The sequence below is a fragment of the Scyliorhinus canicula genome, chromosome 2 (genome assembly GCF_902713615.1).
Source record: "Scyliorhinus canicula chromosome 2, sScyCan1.1, whole genome shotgun sequence".
Lineage (NCBI taxonomy): Eukaryota > Metazoa > Chordata > Chondrichthyes > Carcharhiniformes > Scyliorhinidae > Scyliorhinus > Scyliorhinus canicula.
Window position 1 is genome coordinate 130,787,395 of NC_052147.1, and position 14,976 is coordinate 130,802,370.

The 14,976-nt window shown below is 59.4% G+C and overlaps 1 protein-coding gene across 4 annotated transcripts in view; it reads left to right on the forward strand.

Annotated features, from left to right (window-relative positions):
- Positions 1 to 14,976, forward strand: part of igf2bp2a (insulin-like growth factor 2 mRNA binding protein 2a) — a 246,149-nt gene that overhangs the window by 152,896 nt on the left and 78,277 nt on the right. For all 4 annotated transcript variants that reach the window (XM_038786815.1, XM_038786799.1, XM_038786808.1 and 1 more), the window contains exons 6-7: positions 4,028 to 4,303; positions 5,989 to 6,123. In XM_038786815.1, the coding sequence (XP_038642743.1) occupies positions 4,028 to 4,303; positions 5,989 to 6,123 (411 nt within the window). The remainder of the gene's footprint in view (positions 1 to 4,027; positions 4,304 to 5,988; positions 6,124 to 14,976) is intronic.

Consider the following 14,976-nt stretch of genomic DNA (forward strand, 5'->3'; position numbering starts at 1 on the left):
CTTGTACAACTTCAACAAGACGCCCCAACTCCTGTATTCAATGTTCTGACCAATGAAACCAAGCATGCCGAATGCCTTCTTCACCATCCTGCCCACCTGCAACTCCATCTTCAAGGAGCTATGAACCTGTACCCCTAGATCTCTTTGTTCTATAACTCTCCCCTACTCCCTACCATTAACAGAGTAGGTCCTGCCCCAATTCAATCTACCAAAATGCATCACCTCACATTTATCTAAATTAAACTCCATCTGCCATTTATCGACCCACTGGCCCAATTGATTAAGATCCCTCGGCAATCCCAGATAGCCTTCTTCACTATCCACTGTGCCACCAATTTTGATGTCATCTGCAAACTTACTAACCATGCCTCCTAAATTTGGCAAACAACCCTATACAACCACCTATAGAAGGTAATTTGGACATTCTGAATTCTCCCTCAGTGAACCCGAACAGACACTGGAATGTGGCGACTAGGGGCTTTTTACAGTAACTTTATTGCAGTGTCAATGTAAGCCTACTAGTGATGATAAAGATTATTATTATTAGATCCTGATCTCAGAATACCTTCTTACAACTTACCCACCACAGATAAAAGCAAATTACTGCGGATGCTGGAATCTGAAACGAAAGAGAAAATGCTGGAAAATCTCAGCAGGTCTGGCAGCATCTGTAGGGAAAGAAAAGAGCTAACGTTTCGAGTCCGATGACTCTTTGTCAAAGCTTTGACCAAGCAGCAGTTAGCACTGCTGCTTCACGTCGCCGAGGTCCTAGGTTCGATCACTGTCACTGTCCGTGTGGAGTTTGCATATTCTCCCCGTGTCAGCGTGGGTCTCACCCCCACAACCCAAAAGATGTGCAGGGTAGGTGAATTGACCATCCCAAATTGCCACTTAATGATGGAAAAAAAAATAATCGGGTACTCTAAATTTATTTTTTTTAAAAGAAGAAAAAAAAGGAGGTGTTGTGGTTGGCTGAACCGGTCGAGTCATTCCTCCCAGCCGGAGCTTATGTTCTGATGACTGTGGCAAAATTTGGCTCCAACTCCATCTGCAGGTTTGCTGATGACACGATCGTAGTGAGCCGGATCTCGAACAACGACGAGTCAGAGTACAGGAGGGAGGTAGAGAACCAATTGGAGTTCTCTACCTCAATGTCAGCAAGAGCTGATAATTGACTTTAGGAAGCAAAGTACTGTACACACCTCTGTCCACATCAACCGGGCTGAGGTGGAGATGGTTGACAGCTTCAAATTCCTAGGTGTGCGCATCACCAAAAATCTGTCCTTGTCCCCCCACGTCGACGCGACCACCAAGAAAGCACAACAGCGCCTATACTTCCTCAGGAAACAAAGGAATTTGACATGTCCACATTGACTCTTACTAACTGTTACAGATCCACCATAGAAAGCATCCTATGTGGCTGCATCACAGCCCAGTATGGCAACTGCTCGGCCCAAGACCATAAGAAACTGCAGAGTCGTGAACACAGCCCAGTCCATCACACAAACCTGCCTCCCATCCATTGACTCTGTCTACCCCCCCCCCCCCCCCCCCCCCCAGACAGAATGATCTGTCTGAACTGTATGCAGAACAATACTTTTGTTCTTTTACGTGACAACAAATCCAATCCAATGGCTCTCGTGCTTTGATTGCTGGATCCGGAAGAGTGCTCATTGATCCGGATCCTGCCTCATCCTTTATTTTGGCTTCCTTTGTACGCCAGTGAAGAAGTTTTTATCCTGAGCACTGCCTTGTATATCTGCAACTTGGTTATTTTCCTGCACTTTGCTCCCTGTTCTGTTGAGATGTTATCAATGTTTTCCATTTACAGGGAAGTGAATGATGCGGGTGTGCATTATCCTGGTATGCGGGTGTAATTATCCTGATTTAACAAGTTCAGCCGAACATGGAATGCGGGATTTGTGTTCCTGTTTAGCCGTGACACCTACAGCATCTTTTTCACTTTTTCTTTTGTTTTGATGCGATATTTGTAAAAATTTGAAAACTTCAATAAAGGTACTTTTTAAAAATGTTGTCCAGGATACTCGGCAGTCTTTAAAAGGTGCCTTTAGATCTTTTACATTGACCTGAAAGGAGACACGGTCTCCATTTTACATCTCATCCAAACAAAGGCACCTCTGGCAGTGCAGCACTCCCTCACTGCTGTGCTCGAGTGGGGCTTGACTCATGGTGTGAGATTCTCCGTTCCCCGACGCCGATTTTGTAATCAGCAATCGGACGGAGAATTCCCTTTTACAACAAAATCGGGGGCGGCGCCTCTTTGACGCAGGTTTCGTATGCTCCGCTTCCTCTGAAATGGCATCATCACGGCGTGCGCCACACACCGTTGGAAAGGCTCCAGCGCGTCATCTGAAGGCCCCCCCACCCCCCGATACTCCGCCCCTGATGGGCCGAGTTCACGACGGTGCTGTTCACTTCTGGTCTTAGCCATGCGGGAACCCGGCGTGACGGCTGCGGAATGTCTCCAGTGCCGCCACAGTCGGGCGTCAGCTGTGCTGCTGGCCAGAGGTGGGGGGGGGGGTCTCTTCCGTGAGGGCTGGGTGGGACTGATTGCGGGTGGTCAGGGGGGCACTATCTGGCTGGTCGTGTCCGCACACGACTGGCACCATGTTTTACTGCACGACTGCTGCAGGACGTTGCCGTGCACATGCGCGGCCATAGACAAGGCCGTTTATTTTGTGGAGGCCAAGAGTTTTTCCATGTGCAGCTTCTAGCCCCTCAGGGTTTACAGCATCGGTGAGGGGGCCGCCGCCAATTATTTTCCACGTAAAATGCCACAGATCCTATGCACTTGACCTCAGAGTCGGAGAATCTGGCTCATGGTCTGACTCTGAGGGCGAGAGTTCTACCAGTTGAGCCCCAGCTGTCAACTTAGAAGGGATAACAGGGACTGGTAGGTAAAATCAAGGCTATTAGCTGGCAAGGAGGGTAAATGCTAGTACGTTGGCACCCGGAGCAGGAACAGGCCATTCAGCCCAACAGCCATTTAATACGATCACAGCTGATCATCCACTTCAATGGGCAGGATTCTCCCGCAATGGGATGGCCCGCGCTGGCGCCAAGAATGGTGCGAACCATTCCGGCGTGGGGCCACCCGGAAGTTGCGGAATCCTCCGCACTTCCGGGGGCTAGGCTGGCGACGGAGTGGTTGGTGCCGTGCCAACTGGTGATGAAGGGCCGTAGTCCTGCGCATGCGCAGAACCGCTGGCGTGTTTCCTGTGCATGCGCAGGGGGTTTCTTCTCCGCGCCGGCCATGGCGGAGCCCTACTGATGTCGACGCGGAGGGAAAGAGTGTCCCCATGGCACAGGCCCACCCGCAGATCGGTGGGCCCCGATCACGGACCAGGCCACTGTGAGGGCCCTCCCGGGGCCGGATCCTCCCGTTTCCCCCCCCCACCCCACCCACCACCGAGGACTGTGGTAGATGGCACCAGCCAGGTCCCTCCGTGATGGACAATGTCCATTTCACGCCAGTGGGACTGGCCAAAAGAAGGTGGCCGCTCAGCCCATCGGGACCCGGACAATTGCCGGGGCGGCCCCTGACTGGCGCGGCATGAACCCCGCCCGAAAACAGGCGCTGGAGAATTCGGCGGCGGGGCGGGATTCACGCTGCCCCCCAACGATTCTCCGACTTGGCGGAGGGGTCGAATTCCGCCCAAAGTCTTTCCCTCCAACACTATATGCACCTCTCTTTTCTGTCATTGGTGTTTAGAAATCTGTCAATCTCTATTTTGATTGAGCTTCTACAGCCCGATGGAGTAGGGAATTCCAAAGGTTCACATCCCTCTGAGTAATAAGAAATTCTCCTCAGCTCGGTCCTAAGTGGCTTCCCTTATTTTGAAATTGTGCGCCCTGGTTCGAGACTCCCGAACCAGAGGAAGCACCTTGTGTTTGAATTTAATGGATACCGTTTGGATGTTCGAAAACATTCTGCTGGGAGTGAAGATTTGAGATGTTTTCGTTGTGTGTGGAGAAAGTAATGTCGCAAACCTCTCTTCTCCTTCAGCGCAATCGAGAAGTTGAATGGCCACCAGTTTGAAAGGTACGCCTTGAGGATCTCTTACATCCCGGACGAAGAGGCTTTGCAGCTCCCAGCACAGCGGCCACGGCGAGGTCCCGGGAGTCGGCCTGCCCGGGAGCACAGCCAGTCCGCGGGCGCCGTACCCTCGCACAAGCAGCTAGATGTCCCCCTGCGGATCCTCGTGCCCACGCAGTTCGTAGGTGCCATTATCGGAAAGGAGGGGTTGACCATCAAGAACGTAACCCAACAGACCCAGTCAAAGTAAGTGCTGAGGTGACGTGGATGTGATTGGGGGGGGGGGGTGTCAGTGAGTGGTGTTCACACTCATCCTGCTGTATGGAGTTGACAGACACTCCATCCAACTTAACTTCAAATTTGGACACCAGTGGGAGGGAGTCATGTTACCAGACAGGCCCCTCATATGGGGCATTGAACGGTGGGAGCAGGGTGCTGGGGGGCGGGGGGGGGTGGGGTGGGGGGGGGAGGAGAGGAGATGCTGGCGAGGCCCAAGCTTCCCATTGGAGGGTGGGAGCCGGGGGGGGGGGGGGGGGGGGGGTTTGCTGGCGAGGCCCAAGCTTCCCATTGGAGGGGGGGGGGGGGGGGGGGTTTGCTGGCGAGGCCCAAGCTTCCCATGGGGGGGGGGGGTGGGGGATGCTGGCGAGGCCCAAGCTTCCCATTGGAGGGGGGGGGGGGTTGCTGGTGAGGCCCAAGCTTCCCATTGGAGGGTGGGAGCTGGGGGGGAGAGGGGGGTGGATGCTGGCGACGCCCCAGCTTCCCATTGGAGGGTGGGAGCCGGGGGGGGGGGGGGGGATGCTGGCGACGCCCAAGCTTCCCATTGGAGGGTGGGAGCCGGGGGGGGGGGGGGGGGGGTGTGGATGCTGGCGACGCCCAAGCTTCCCATTGGAGGGTGGGAGCCGGGGGGGGGGGGAGGGGGGGATGCTGGCGACGCCCAAGCCTCCCATTGGAGGGTGGGAGCCGGGGGGGGGGGGGGGGGGGGGGGGTGGATGCTGGTGACGCCCAAGCTTCCCATTGGAGGGTGGGAGCCGGGGGGGGGAGGGGTGGGGGATGCTGGCGACGCCCAAGCCTCCCATTGGGTTAGTGGTGTGGGTTAGTCCGGTTTCCTGTTCATTGAGTCTTGGAATGGTTGCAGCACAGAGGAAGCCATTCAGCTAGCCATGTCTGGTCTAACTCTCTGTAAGGGCGACTTGCCGAGTCCCCCCCTCCCCGTCTTTCCCTGTCTGTCGCCAAAGCTTTCCAGAGAATTATCCAATTCCGGCTGCAGTGCCACCATTGAATCTGTCTCCGTGACACTGAGACGGTGCAACCCAGACCCCACCTCCTGGCTGTGACACTGAGACGGTGCAACCCAGACCCCACCTCCTGGCCGTGACACTGAGACGGTGCAACCCAGACCCCACCTCCTGGCTGTGACACTGAGACGGTGCAACCCAGACCCCACCTCCTGGCTGTGACACTGAGACGGTGCAACCCAGACCCCACCTCCTGGCTGTGCCAAGCTTGTTCCTCTTGTCCCTGTTGTTCTTTTAGTTCGTCACCTGAAAACGGTGACCGTTGTTTATTGACCCATCCACCAGTGGGAACTGTTCCTCTCCATCTACTGTGTCCCGATCCCTACGGATTTTGAACTCTGTTAAATCTCATCTCTTCCTTCTCTTTGCCAGGAAGGTGGCGATGATTAAGTTTCCTGGCAGTTGTGTGACGGGTTGGTGTTGAGGTTAAAGCCAATGAGCTGACCATTCACAGTTCTTGCAGCAGAGGCCATGCTAGATGCTGTGGGCCTGGGTGCTTTCCTCTGGACCCTGCCTGCTTCTCCCCCCACTCACTGTCACAATAGATATCCTACACCAAGCCTGACCTGTGTCTCTTCTGTTATCATGAGACATGCTCTACTCTCCGATCTTTGTCCCCCCCCTCACCCGCCTTAGAATCGACATCCATCGGAAGGAGAATGCTGGCGCGGCAGAGAAACCCATCAGCATTCACTCGACAGCTGAGGGATGTACTGCTGCCTGTCAGATGATCCTGGAAATTATGCACAAAGAGGCACAGGACACCAAATTGTAAGTAGGATGTGAGGGGGATCGCCTGTCTGTTCATGGGGATGCATGGGGTAGTGTGTCCGTTTGATTTTGATTCAAGCCTGCCCTTCTGTGCTTTTACCCACCTGCTCCAGTCTCTCTCTCTCTCTGTTTCTCCCTCGCTCACACTCTCTGCCTGTGTCACCCCAGCTCGCTCGCTCTGCCTGTGTCTCCCCAGCTCTCTCTCTCTGCCTGTGTCTCCCTCGCTCGCTCTGCCTGTGTCTCCCTCCCTCGCTCCCTCTCCCTGTGTCTCCCTCTCTCTCTCCGTGCCTCCCTCGCTCACTCTGCCTGTGTCTCCCTCCCTCGCTCTCTCTGCCTGTCTCCCCCTCGCTCGCTTGTTCTGCCTGTGTCTCCCTCGCTCACACTCTCTGCCTGTGTCACCCCAGCTCGTTCTCTCTCCCTGTGTCTCCCTCCCTCGCTCTGCCTGTGTCTCCCTCCCTCGCTCTGCCTGTGTCTCCCTCCCTCGCTCTGCCTGTGTATCCCTCCCTCGCTCTGCCTGTGTCTCCCTCCCTCGCTCTGCCTGTGTCTCCCTCCCTCGCTCTGCCTGTGTCTCCCTCGCTCGCTCTGCCTGTGTCTCCCCAGCTTGCTCTCCCTGCCTGTGTCTCCCCAGCTCGCGCTCTCTGCCTGTGTCTCCCTCGCCCGCTCTCTCTGCCTGTGTCTCCCTCGCTCGCTCTGCCTGTGTCTCCCCAGCTTGCTCTCCCTGCCTGTGTCTCCCCAGCTCGCGCTCTCTGCCTGTGTCTCCCTCGCCCGCTCTCTCTGCCTGTGTCTCCCTCGCTCGCTCTCTCTGCCTGTGTCTGTCTCGTTCGCTCTCCCTGCCTGTGTCTCCCTCGCTCGCTCTCTCTGCCTGTGTCTGTCTCGCTCTCTCTCTCTGCCTGTGTCTCCCTTGCTCTCTCTCTCTGCCTGTGTCTCCCTCGCTCTCCCTGTGTCCCCCCAGCTCGCTCTGCCTGTGTCTCCCTCGCTCTCTCTGCCTGTGTCTCCCTCGCTCTCTCTGCCTGTCTCCCCCTCGCTCGCTCTGCCTGTGTCTCCCTCGCTCGCTCTCTCTGCCTGTGTTTCCCCAGCTCGCTCTCTCTGCCTGTGTTTCCCCAGCTCACTCGCTCTCCCTGTGTCCCTCCAGCTCGCTCTGCCTGTGTCTCCCTCCCTCGCTCTGCCTGTGTCTCCCTCCCTCGCTCTGCCTGTGTCTCCCTCCCTCACTTGCTCTGCCTGTGTCTCCCTCGCTCACTCTCTTTGCCTGTGTATCCCTCGCTCGCTCTCCCTGCCTGTGTCTCCCACGCACGCTCGCTCTGCCTGTGTCTCCCTCGCTCGCTCTCCCTGCCTGTGTCTCCCTCGCTCGCTCTCTCTGTCTGTGTCTCCCTCTCTCGTTCTCTCTGCCTGTGTCTCCCTCTCTCGCTCTCTCTGCCTGTGCCTCCCTCGCTCCCTCACTCTGCCTGTGTCTCCCTCGCTCTCTCTGCCTGTGTCTCCCGCGCTCGCTCTCTCTGCCTGTGTCTCCCTTGCTCTCTCTGCCTGTGTCTCCCTTGCTCTCTCTGCCTGTGTCTCCCTCGCTCTCTCTGCCTGTGTCTCCCTCGCTCTCTCTGCCTGTGTCTCCCTCGCTCGCTCTCTCTGCCTGTGTCTCCCCCGCTCGCTCTCTCTGCCTGTGTCTCCCTTGCTCTCTCTGCCTGTGTCTCCCTCGCTCGCTTTCCCTGCCTGTTGTCTCCCCAGCTTGCGCTCTCTGCCTGTGTCTCCCTCGCCCGCTCTCCCTGCCTGTGTCTGTCTCGCTCGCGCTCTCTGCCTGTGTCTCCCTCGCTCGCTCTGCCTGTGTCTCCCTCTCTCGCTCTCTGCCTGTGTCTCCCTCGCTCACTCGCTCTGCCTGTGTCTCCCTTGCTCTCCCTGCCTGTGTCTGTCTCGCTCACTCTCTCTGCCTGTGTCTCCCTCGCTCGCTCTGCCTGTGTCTCCCTCTCTCGCTCTCTGCCTGTGTCTCCCTCGCTCACTCGCTCTGCCTGTGTCTCCCCAGCTCTCTCTCTCTGCCTATGTCTCCCTCGCTCACTCGCTCTGCCTGTGTCTCCCTCCCTCGCTCTGCCTGTGTCTCCCTCGCTCGCTCTGCCTGTATCTCCCTCCCTCGCTCTCTCTCCCTGTGTCTCCCTCGCTCACTTGCTCTGCCTGTGTCCCCCTCGCTCACTCTCTCTGCCTGTGTCTCCCTCGCTCGCTCTCCCTGCCTGTGTCTCCCTCGCTCGCTCTCTCTGCCTGTGTCTCTCTCGCTCGCTCTCTCTGCCTGTGTCTCCCTTGCTCTCTCTCTCTGCCTGTGTCTCCCCAGCTCACACTCTCTGCCTGTGTCTCCCTCGCTCGCTCTCTCTGCCTGTGTCTCCCCAGCTCACTCGCTCTCCCTGTGTCTCCCCAGCTCGCTCTCTCTGCCTGTGTCTCCCTCGCTCACTCGCTCTCCCATGGCCCCCCAGCTCGCTCTGCCTGTGTCTCCCTCCCTCGCTCTGCCTGTGTCTCCCTCCCTCGCTCTGCCTGTGTCTCCCTCCCTCGCTCTGCCTGTGTCTCCCTCCCTCGCTCTCTCTCCCTGTGTCTCCCTCGCTCACTTGCTCTGCCTGTGTCCCCCTCGCTCACTCTCTCTGCCTGTGTCTCCCTCGCTCGCTCTCCCTGCCTGTGTCTCCCTCGCTCGCTCTCCCTGCCTGTGTCTCCCCCTGCCTGTGTCTCCCTCGCTCGCTCTCCCTGCCTGTGTCCCCCTCGCTCATTCTCTCTGCCTGTGTCTCTCTCGCTCGCTCTCTCTGCCTGTGTCTCCCTCGCTCTCTCTCTCTGCCTGTGTCTCCCTTGCTCTCTCTCTCTGCCTGTGTCTCTCTCGCTCGCTCTCTCTGCCTGTGTCTCCCTCGCTCTCTCTCTCTGCCTGTGTCTCCCTTGCTCTCTCTCTCTGCCTGTGTCTCTCTCGCTCGCTCTCTCTGCCTGTCTCCCCCTCGCTCGCTCGCTCTGCCTGTGTCTCCCTCGCTTGCTCTCTCTGCCTGTGTCTCCCCAGCTCACTCGCTCTCCCTGTGTCCCCCAGCTCGCTCTGCCTGTGTCTCCCTCCCTCGCTCTGCCTGTGTCTCCCTCCCTCGCTCTGCCTGTGTCTCCCTCCCTCGCTCTGCCTGTGTCTCCCTCCCTCGCTCTCTCTCCCTGTGTCTCCCTCGCTCACTCTCTCTGCCTGTGTCTTCCCAGCTCGCTCTCTCTGCCTGTGTCTCCCTCGCTCTCTCTGCCTGTGTCTCCCTCGCTCACTCTCTCTGCCTGTGTTTCCCCAGCTTGCTCTCTCTGCCTGTGTTTGTCTCGCTCACTCTCTCTGCCTGTGTCTCCCCAGCTCGTTCTCTCTGCCTTTGTCTCCCCAGCTCTCTCTCTCTGCCTGTGTCTGCCTCGCTCGCTCTCTCTGCCTGTGTCTCCCTCGCTCGCTCTCCCTGCCTGTGTCTCCCCCTGCCTGTGTCTCCCTCGCTCGCTCTCCCTGCCTGTGTCTCCCTCGCTCGCTCTCCCTGCCTGTGTCCCCCTCGCTCACTCACTCTGCCTGTGTCTCCCTCACTTGCTCTCTCTGCCTGTGTCTGTCTTGCTCGGTCTCTCTGCCTGTGTCTCCCTCGCTCGCTCTCTCTGTCTGTGTCTCCCTCACTCGCTCTCTCTGCCTGTGTCTCCCCAGCTCGCTCTCTCTGCCTGTGTCTCCCTTGCTCACTCTCTGTCTGTGTCTCCCTCGCTCGCTCTGCCTGTGTCTCCCTCCCTCGCTCTGCCTGTGTCTCCCTCCCTCGCTCTGCCTGTGTCTCCCTCCCTCGCTCTCTCTCCCTGTGTCTCCCTCGCTCACTCTCTCTGCCTGTGTCTTCCCAGCTCGCTCTCTCTGCCTGTGTCTCCCTCGCTCTCTCTGCCTGTGTCTCCCTCGCTCACTCTCTCTGCCTGTGTTTCCCCAGCTTGCTCTCTCTGCCTGTGTTTGTCTCGCTCACTCTCTCTGCCTGTGTCTCCCCAGCTCGTTCTCTCTGCCTTTGTCTCCCCAGCTCTCTCTCTCTGCCTGTGTCTGCCTCGCTCGCTCTCTCTGCCTGTGTCTCCCTCGCCCGCTCTCCCTGCCTGTGTCTCCCCCTGCCTGTGTCTCCCTCGCTCGCTCTCCCTGCCTGTGTCTCCCTCGCTCGCTCTCCCTGCCTGTGTCCCCCTCGCTCACTCACTCTGCCTGTGTCTCCCTCACTTGCTCTCTCTTCCTGTGTCTGTCTTGCTCGGTCTCTCTGCCTGTGTCTCCCTCGCTCGCTCTCTCTGTCTGTGTCTCCCTCACTCGCTCTCTCTGCCTGTGTCTCCCCAGCTCGCTCTCTCTGCCTGTGTCTCCCTTGCTCACTCTCTGTCTGTGTCTCCCTTGCTCTCTCTGCCGGTGTCACCCTCGCTCTCTCTGCCGGTGTCTCTCTTGCTCGCTCTGCCTGTGTCTCTCTCGCTCACTCTGCCTGTGTCTCTCTCACTCTCTCTGCCTGTGTCTCCCTCGCTCGCTCTGCCTGTGTCTCCCTCTCTCGCTCTCTGCCTGTGTCTCCCTCGCTCACTCGCTCTGCCTGTGTCTCCCTTGCTCATGCTCTCTGTTTCTTGCTCGCTCGCTCTACCTGTGTCTCCCTCTCTCGCTCTCTGCCTGTGTCTCTCTCGCTCGCTCTCTGCCTGTGTATCCCTCACTCGCCCTGCCTGTGTCTCTCTCACTCTCTCTGCCTGTGTCTCTCTCGCTCGCTCTGCCTGTGTCTCTCTCGCTCGCTCTGCCTGTGTCTCTCGCTCGCTCTGCCTGTGTCTCTCTCGCTCGCTCTGCCTGTGTCTCTCTCGCTCGCTCTGCCGGTGTCTCCCTTGCTCGCTCTCTGCCGGTGTCTCCCTCGCTCGCTCTGCCTGTGTCTCCCTCGCTCTCTCTGCCTGTGTCTCCCTTGCTCATGCTCTCTGTTTCTTGCTCGCTCGCTCTACCTGTGTCTCCCTCTCTCGCTCTCTGCCTGTGTCTCGCTCGCTCTCTGCCTGTGTATCCCTCGCTCGCCCTGCCTGTGTCTCTCTCACTCTCTCTGCCTGTGTCTCCCTCGCTCGCTCTGCCTGTGTCTCTCTCACTCTCTCTGCCTGTCTCTCTCGCTCGCTCTGCCTGTGTCTCTCTCGCTCGTTCTGCCTGTGTCTCTCTCGCTCGCTCTGCCTGTGTCTTCCTCTCTCGCTCTCTGTCTGTGTCTCCCCAGCTCGCTCTCTCTGCCTGTGTCTCCCTCGCTCTCCCTGCCTGTGTCTCCCCAGCTCGCTCTCCCTGCCTGTGTCACCCTCGCTCGCTCTCTCTGCCTGTGTCTCCCTCGCTCGCTCTCTCTGCCTGTGTCTATCTCGCTCGGTCTCTCTGCCTGTGTCTCCCTCGCTCGCTCTCCCTGCCTGTGTCTCCCCAGCTCGCTCCCTCTGCCTGTGTCTCCCTCGCTCGCTCTCTCTGCCTGTGTCTCCCCAACTCACTCTCTCTGCCTGTGTCTCCCCAGCTCGCTCTCGCTGCCTGTGTCTCCCTCGCTCGCGCTCTCTGTCTGTGTCTCCCTCTCTCGTTCTCTCTGCCTGTGTCTCCCTCTCTCGTTCTCTCTGCCTGTGTCTCCCTCTCTCGCTCTCTCTGCCTGTGCCTCCCTCGCTCACTCACTCTGCCTGTGTCTCCCTCGCTCTCTCTGCCTGTGTCTCCCTCGCTCGCTCTCTCTGCCTGTGTCTCCCTTGCTCTCTCTGCCTGTGTCTCCCTCGCTCTCTCTGCCTGTGTCTCCCTCGCGCTCTCTGCCTGTGTCTCCCTCGCTCGCTCTCTCTGCCTGTGTCTCCCTTGCTCTCTCTGCCTGTGTCTCCCTCGCCCGCTCTCCCTGCCTGTGTCTGTCTCGCTCGCGCTCTCTGCCTGTGTCTCCCTCGCTCGCTCTGCCTGTGTCTCCCTCTCTCGCTCTCTGCCTGTGTCTCCGTCGCTCACTCGCTCTGCCTGTGTCTCCCTCGCTCACTCGCTCTGCCTGTGTCTCCCTTGCTCTCCCTGCCTGTGTCTGTCTCGCTCACTCTCTCTGCCTGTGTCTCCCTCGCTCGCTCTCTCTGCCTGTGTCTCCCTCGCTCGCTCTCTCTGCCTGTGTCTCCCTCGCTCGCACTGCCTGTGTCTCCCTCGCACTCTCTGCCTGTGTCTCCCTCGCTCGCTCTGCCTGTGTCTCCCTCCCTCGCTCTCTCTCCCTGTGTCTCCCTCGCTCACTCTGCCTGTGTCTCCCTCGCTCTCTCTGCCTGTGTCTCCCCAGCTCGCTCGCTCTGCCTGTGTCTCCCCAGCTCTCTCTCTCTGCCTATGTCTCCCTCGCTCACTCGCTCTGCCTGTGTCTCCCTCCCTCGCTCTGCCTGTGTCTCCCTCGCTCGCTCTGCCTGTGCCTCCCTCCCTCGCTCGCTCTGCCTGTGTCCCCCTCGCTCACACTCTCTGCCTGTGTCTCCCTCGCTCGCTCGCTCTGCCTGTGTCTCCCTTGCTCTGCCTGTGTCTCCCTCGCTCACACTCTCTGCCTGTGTCTCCCTCGCTCACACTCTCTGCCTGTGTCTCCCCAGCTCGCTCGCTCTGCCTGTGTCTCCCTCCCTTGCTCTCCCTGTGTCTCCCTCGCTCACTGGCTCTGCCTGTGTCCCCCTCGCTCACTCTCCCTGCCTGTGTCTCCCTCGCTCGCTCTCCCTGCCTGTGTCTCCCCCTGCCTGTGTCTCCCCAGCTCGCTCTCTCTGCCTGTGTCTCTCTCGCTCGCTCTCTCTGCCTGTGTCTCCCTCGCTCTCTCTCCCTGCCTGTGTCTCCCCAGCTTGCTCTCTCTGCCTGTCTCCCCCTTGCTCGCTCGCTCTGCCTGTGTCTCCCTCGCTCGCTCTCTCTGCCTGTGTCTCCCCAGCACGCTCTCTCTGCCTGTGTCTCCCTCGCTCACTCGCTCTCCCTGTGTCCCCCCAGCTCGCTCTGCCTGTGTCTCCCTCCCTCGCTCTGCCTGTGTCTCCCTCCCTCGCTCTGCCTGTGTCTCCCTCCCTCGCTCTCTCTCCCTGTGTCTCCCTCGCTCACTTGCTCTGCCTGTGTCCCCCTTGCTCACTCTCTCTGCCTGTGTCTCCCTCGCTCGCTCTCCCTGCCTGTGTCTCCCTCGCTCGCTCTCCCTGCCTGTGTCTCCCCCTGCCTGTGTCTCCCTCGCTCGCTCTCCCTGCCTGTGTCCCCCTCGCTCACTCTCTCTGCCTGTGTCTCTCTCGCTCGCTCTCTCTGCCTGTGTCTCCCCAGCTCGCTCTCTCTGCCTGTGTCTCCCTTGCTCTCTCTCTCTGCCTGTGTCTCCCTTGCTCTCTCTCTCTGCCTGTGTCTCCCTCGCTCTCTCTGCCTGTCTCCCCCTCGCTCGCTCGCTCTGCGTGTGTCTCCCTCGCTCGCTCCCTCTGCCTGTGTCTCCCCAGCTCACTCGCTCTCCCTGTGTCGCCCAGCTCGCTCTGCCTGTGTCTCCCTCCCTCGCTCTGCCTGTGTCTCCCTCCCTCGCTCTGCCTGTGTCTCCCTCCCTCGCTCTGCCTGTGTCTCCCTCCCTCGCTCTGCCTGTGTCTCCCTCCCTCGCTCTCTCTCCCTGTGTCTCCCTCGCTCACTTGCTCTGCCTGTGTCTCCCTCGCTCACTCTCTCTGCCTGTGTCTTCCCAGCTCGCGCTCTCTGCCTGTGTCTCCCTCGCTCTCTCTGCCTGTGTCTCCCTCGCTCACTCTCTCTGCCTGTGTTTCCCCAGCTTGCTCTCTCTGCCTGTGTTTGTCTCGCTCGTTCTCTCTGCCTTTGTCTCCCCAGCTCGCTCTCTCTGCCTGTGTCTGCCTCGCTCGCTCTCTCTGCCTGTGTCTCCCTCGCTCGCTCTCCCTGCCTGTGTCTCCCCCTGCCTGTGTCTCCCTCGCTCGCTCTCCCTGCCTGTGTCCCCCTCGCTCACTCACTCTGCCTGTGTCTCCCTCACTCGCTCTCTCTGCCTGTGTCTGTCTCGCTCGGTCTCTCTGCCTGTGTCTCCCTCGCTCGCTCTCTCTGCCTGTGTCTCCCTCACTCGCTCTCTCTGCCTGTGTCTCCCCAGCTCGCTCTCTCTGCCTGTGTCTCCCTTGCTCTCTCTGCCGGTGTCACCCTCGCTCTCTCTGCTGGTGTCTCTCTTGCTCGCTCTGCCTGTGTCTCTCTCGCTCACTCTGCCTGTGTCTCTCTCGCTCGCTCTGCCTGTGTCTCTCTCACTCTCTCTGCCTGTGTCTCCCTCGCTCTCTCTGCCTGTGCCTCCCCAGCTTGCTCCCTCTGCCTGTGTCTCCCCTCGCTCTCTCTGCCTGTGTCTCCCCAGCTCGCTCTCTCTGCCTGTGTCTCCCTCGCTCGCACCCTCTGCCTGTGTCTTCCTCTCTCGCTCTCTGTCTGTGTCTCTCTCGCTGGCTCTCTCTGCCTGTGTCTCCCCAGCTCGCTCTCTCTGCCTGTGTCTCCCTCGCTCTCCCTGCCTGTGTCTCCCCAGCTCGCTCTCCCTGCCTGTGTCACCCTCGCTCGCTCTCTCTCCTTGTGTCTCTCTCGCTTGCTCTGCCTGTGTCTCTCTCGCTCGCTCTACCTGTGTCTCTCTTGCTCTCTCTGCCTGTGTCTCTCTCGCTTGCTCTGCCTGTGTCTCTCTAGCTCGATCTGCCTGTGTCTCTCTCGCTCGTTCTGCGTGTGTCTCTCTCGCTCGTTCTGCCTGTGTCTCTCTCGCTCGTTCTGCCTGTGTCTCTCTCGCACGTTCTGCCTGTGTCTCTCTCGCTTGCTCTGCCTGTGTCTCTCTCGCTTGCTCTGCCTGTCTCTCTCACATGCTCTGCCAGTGTCTCTCGCTCGCTCTGCCTGTGTCTCTCTCGCTTCCTCTGCCTGTGTCTCTCTCGCTTGCGCTGCCTGTGTCTCTCTCGCTCGCTCTGCCTGTGTCTCTCTCGCTCGCTCTGCCTGTGTCTCTCTCG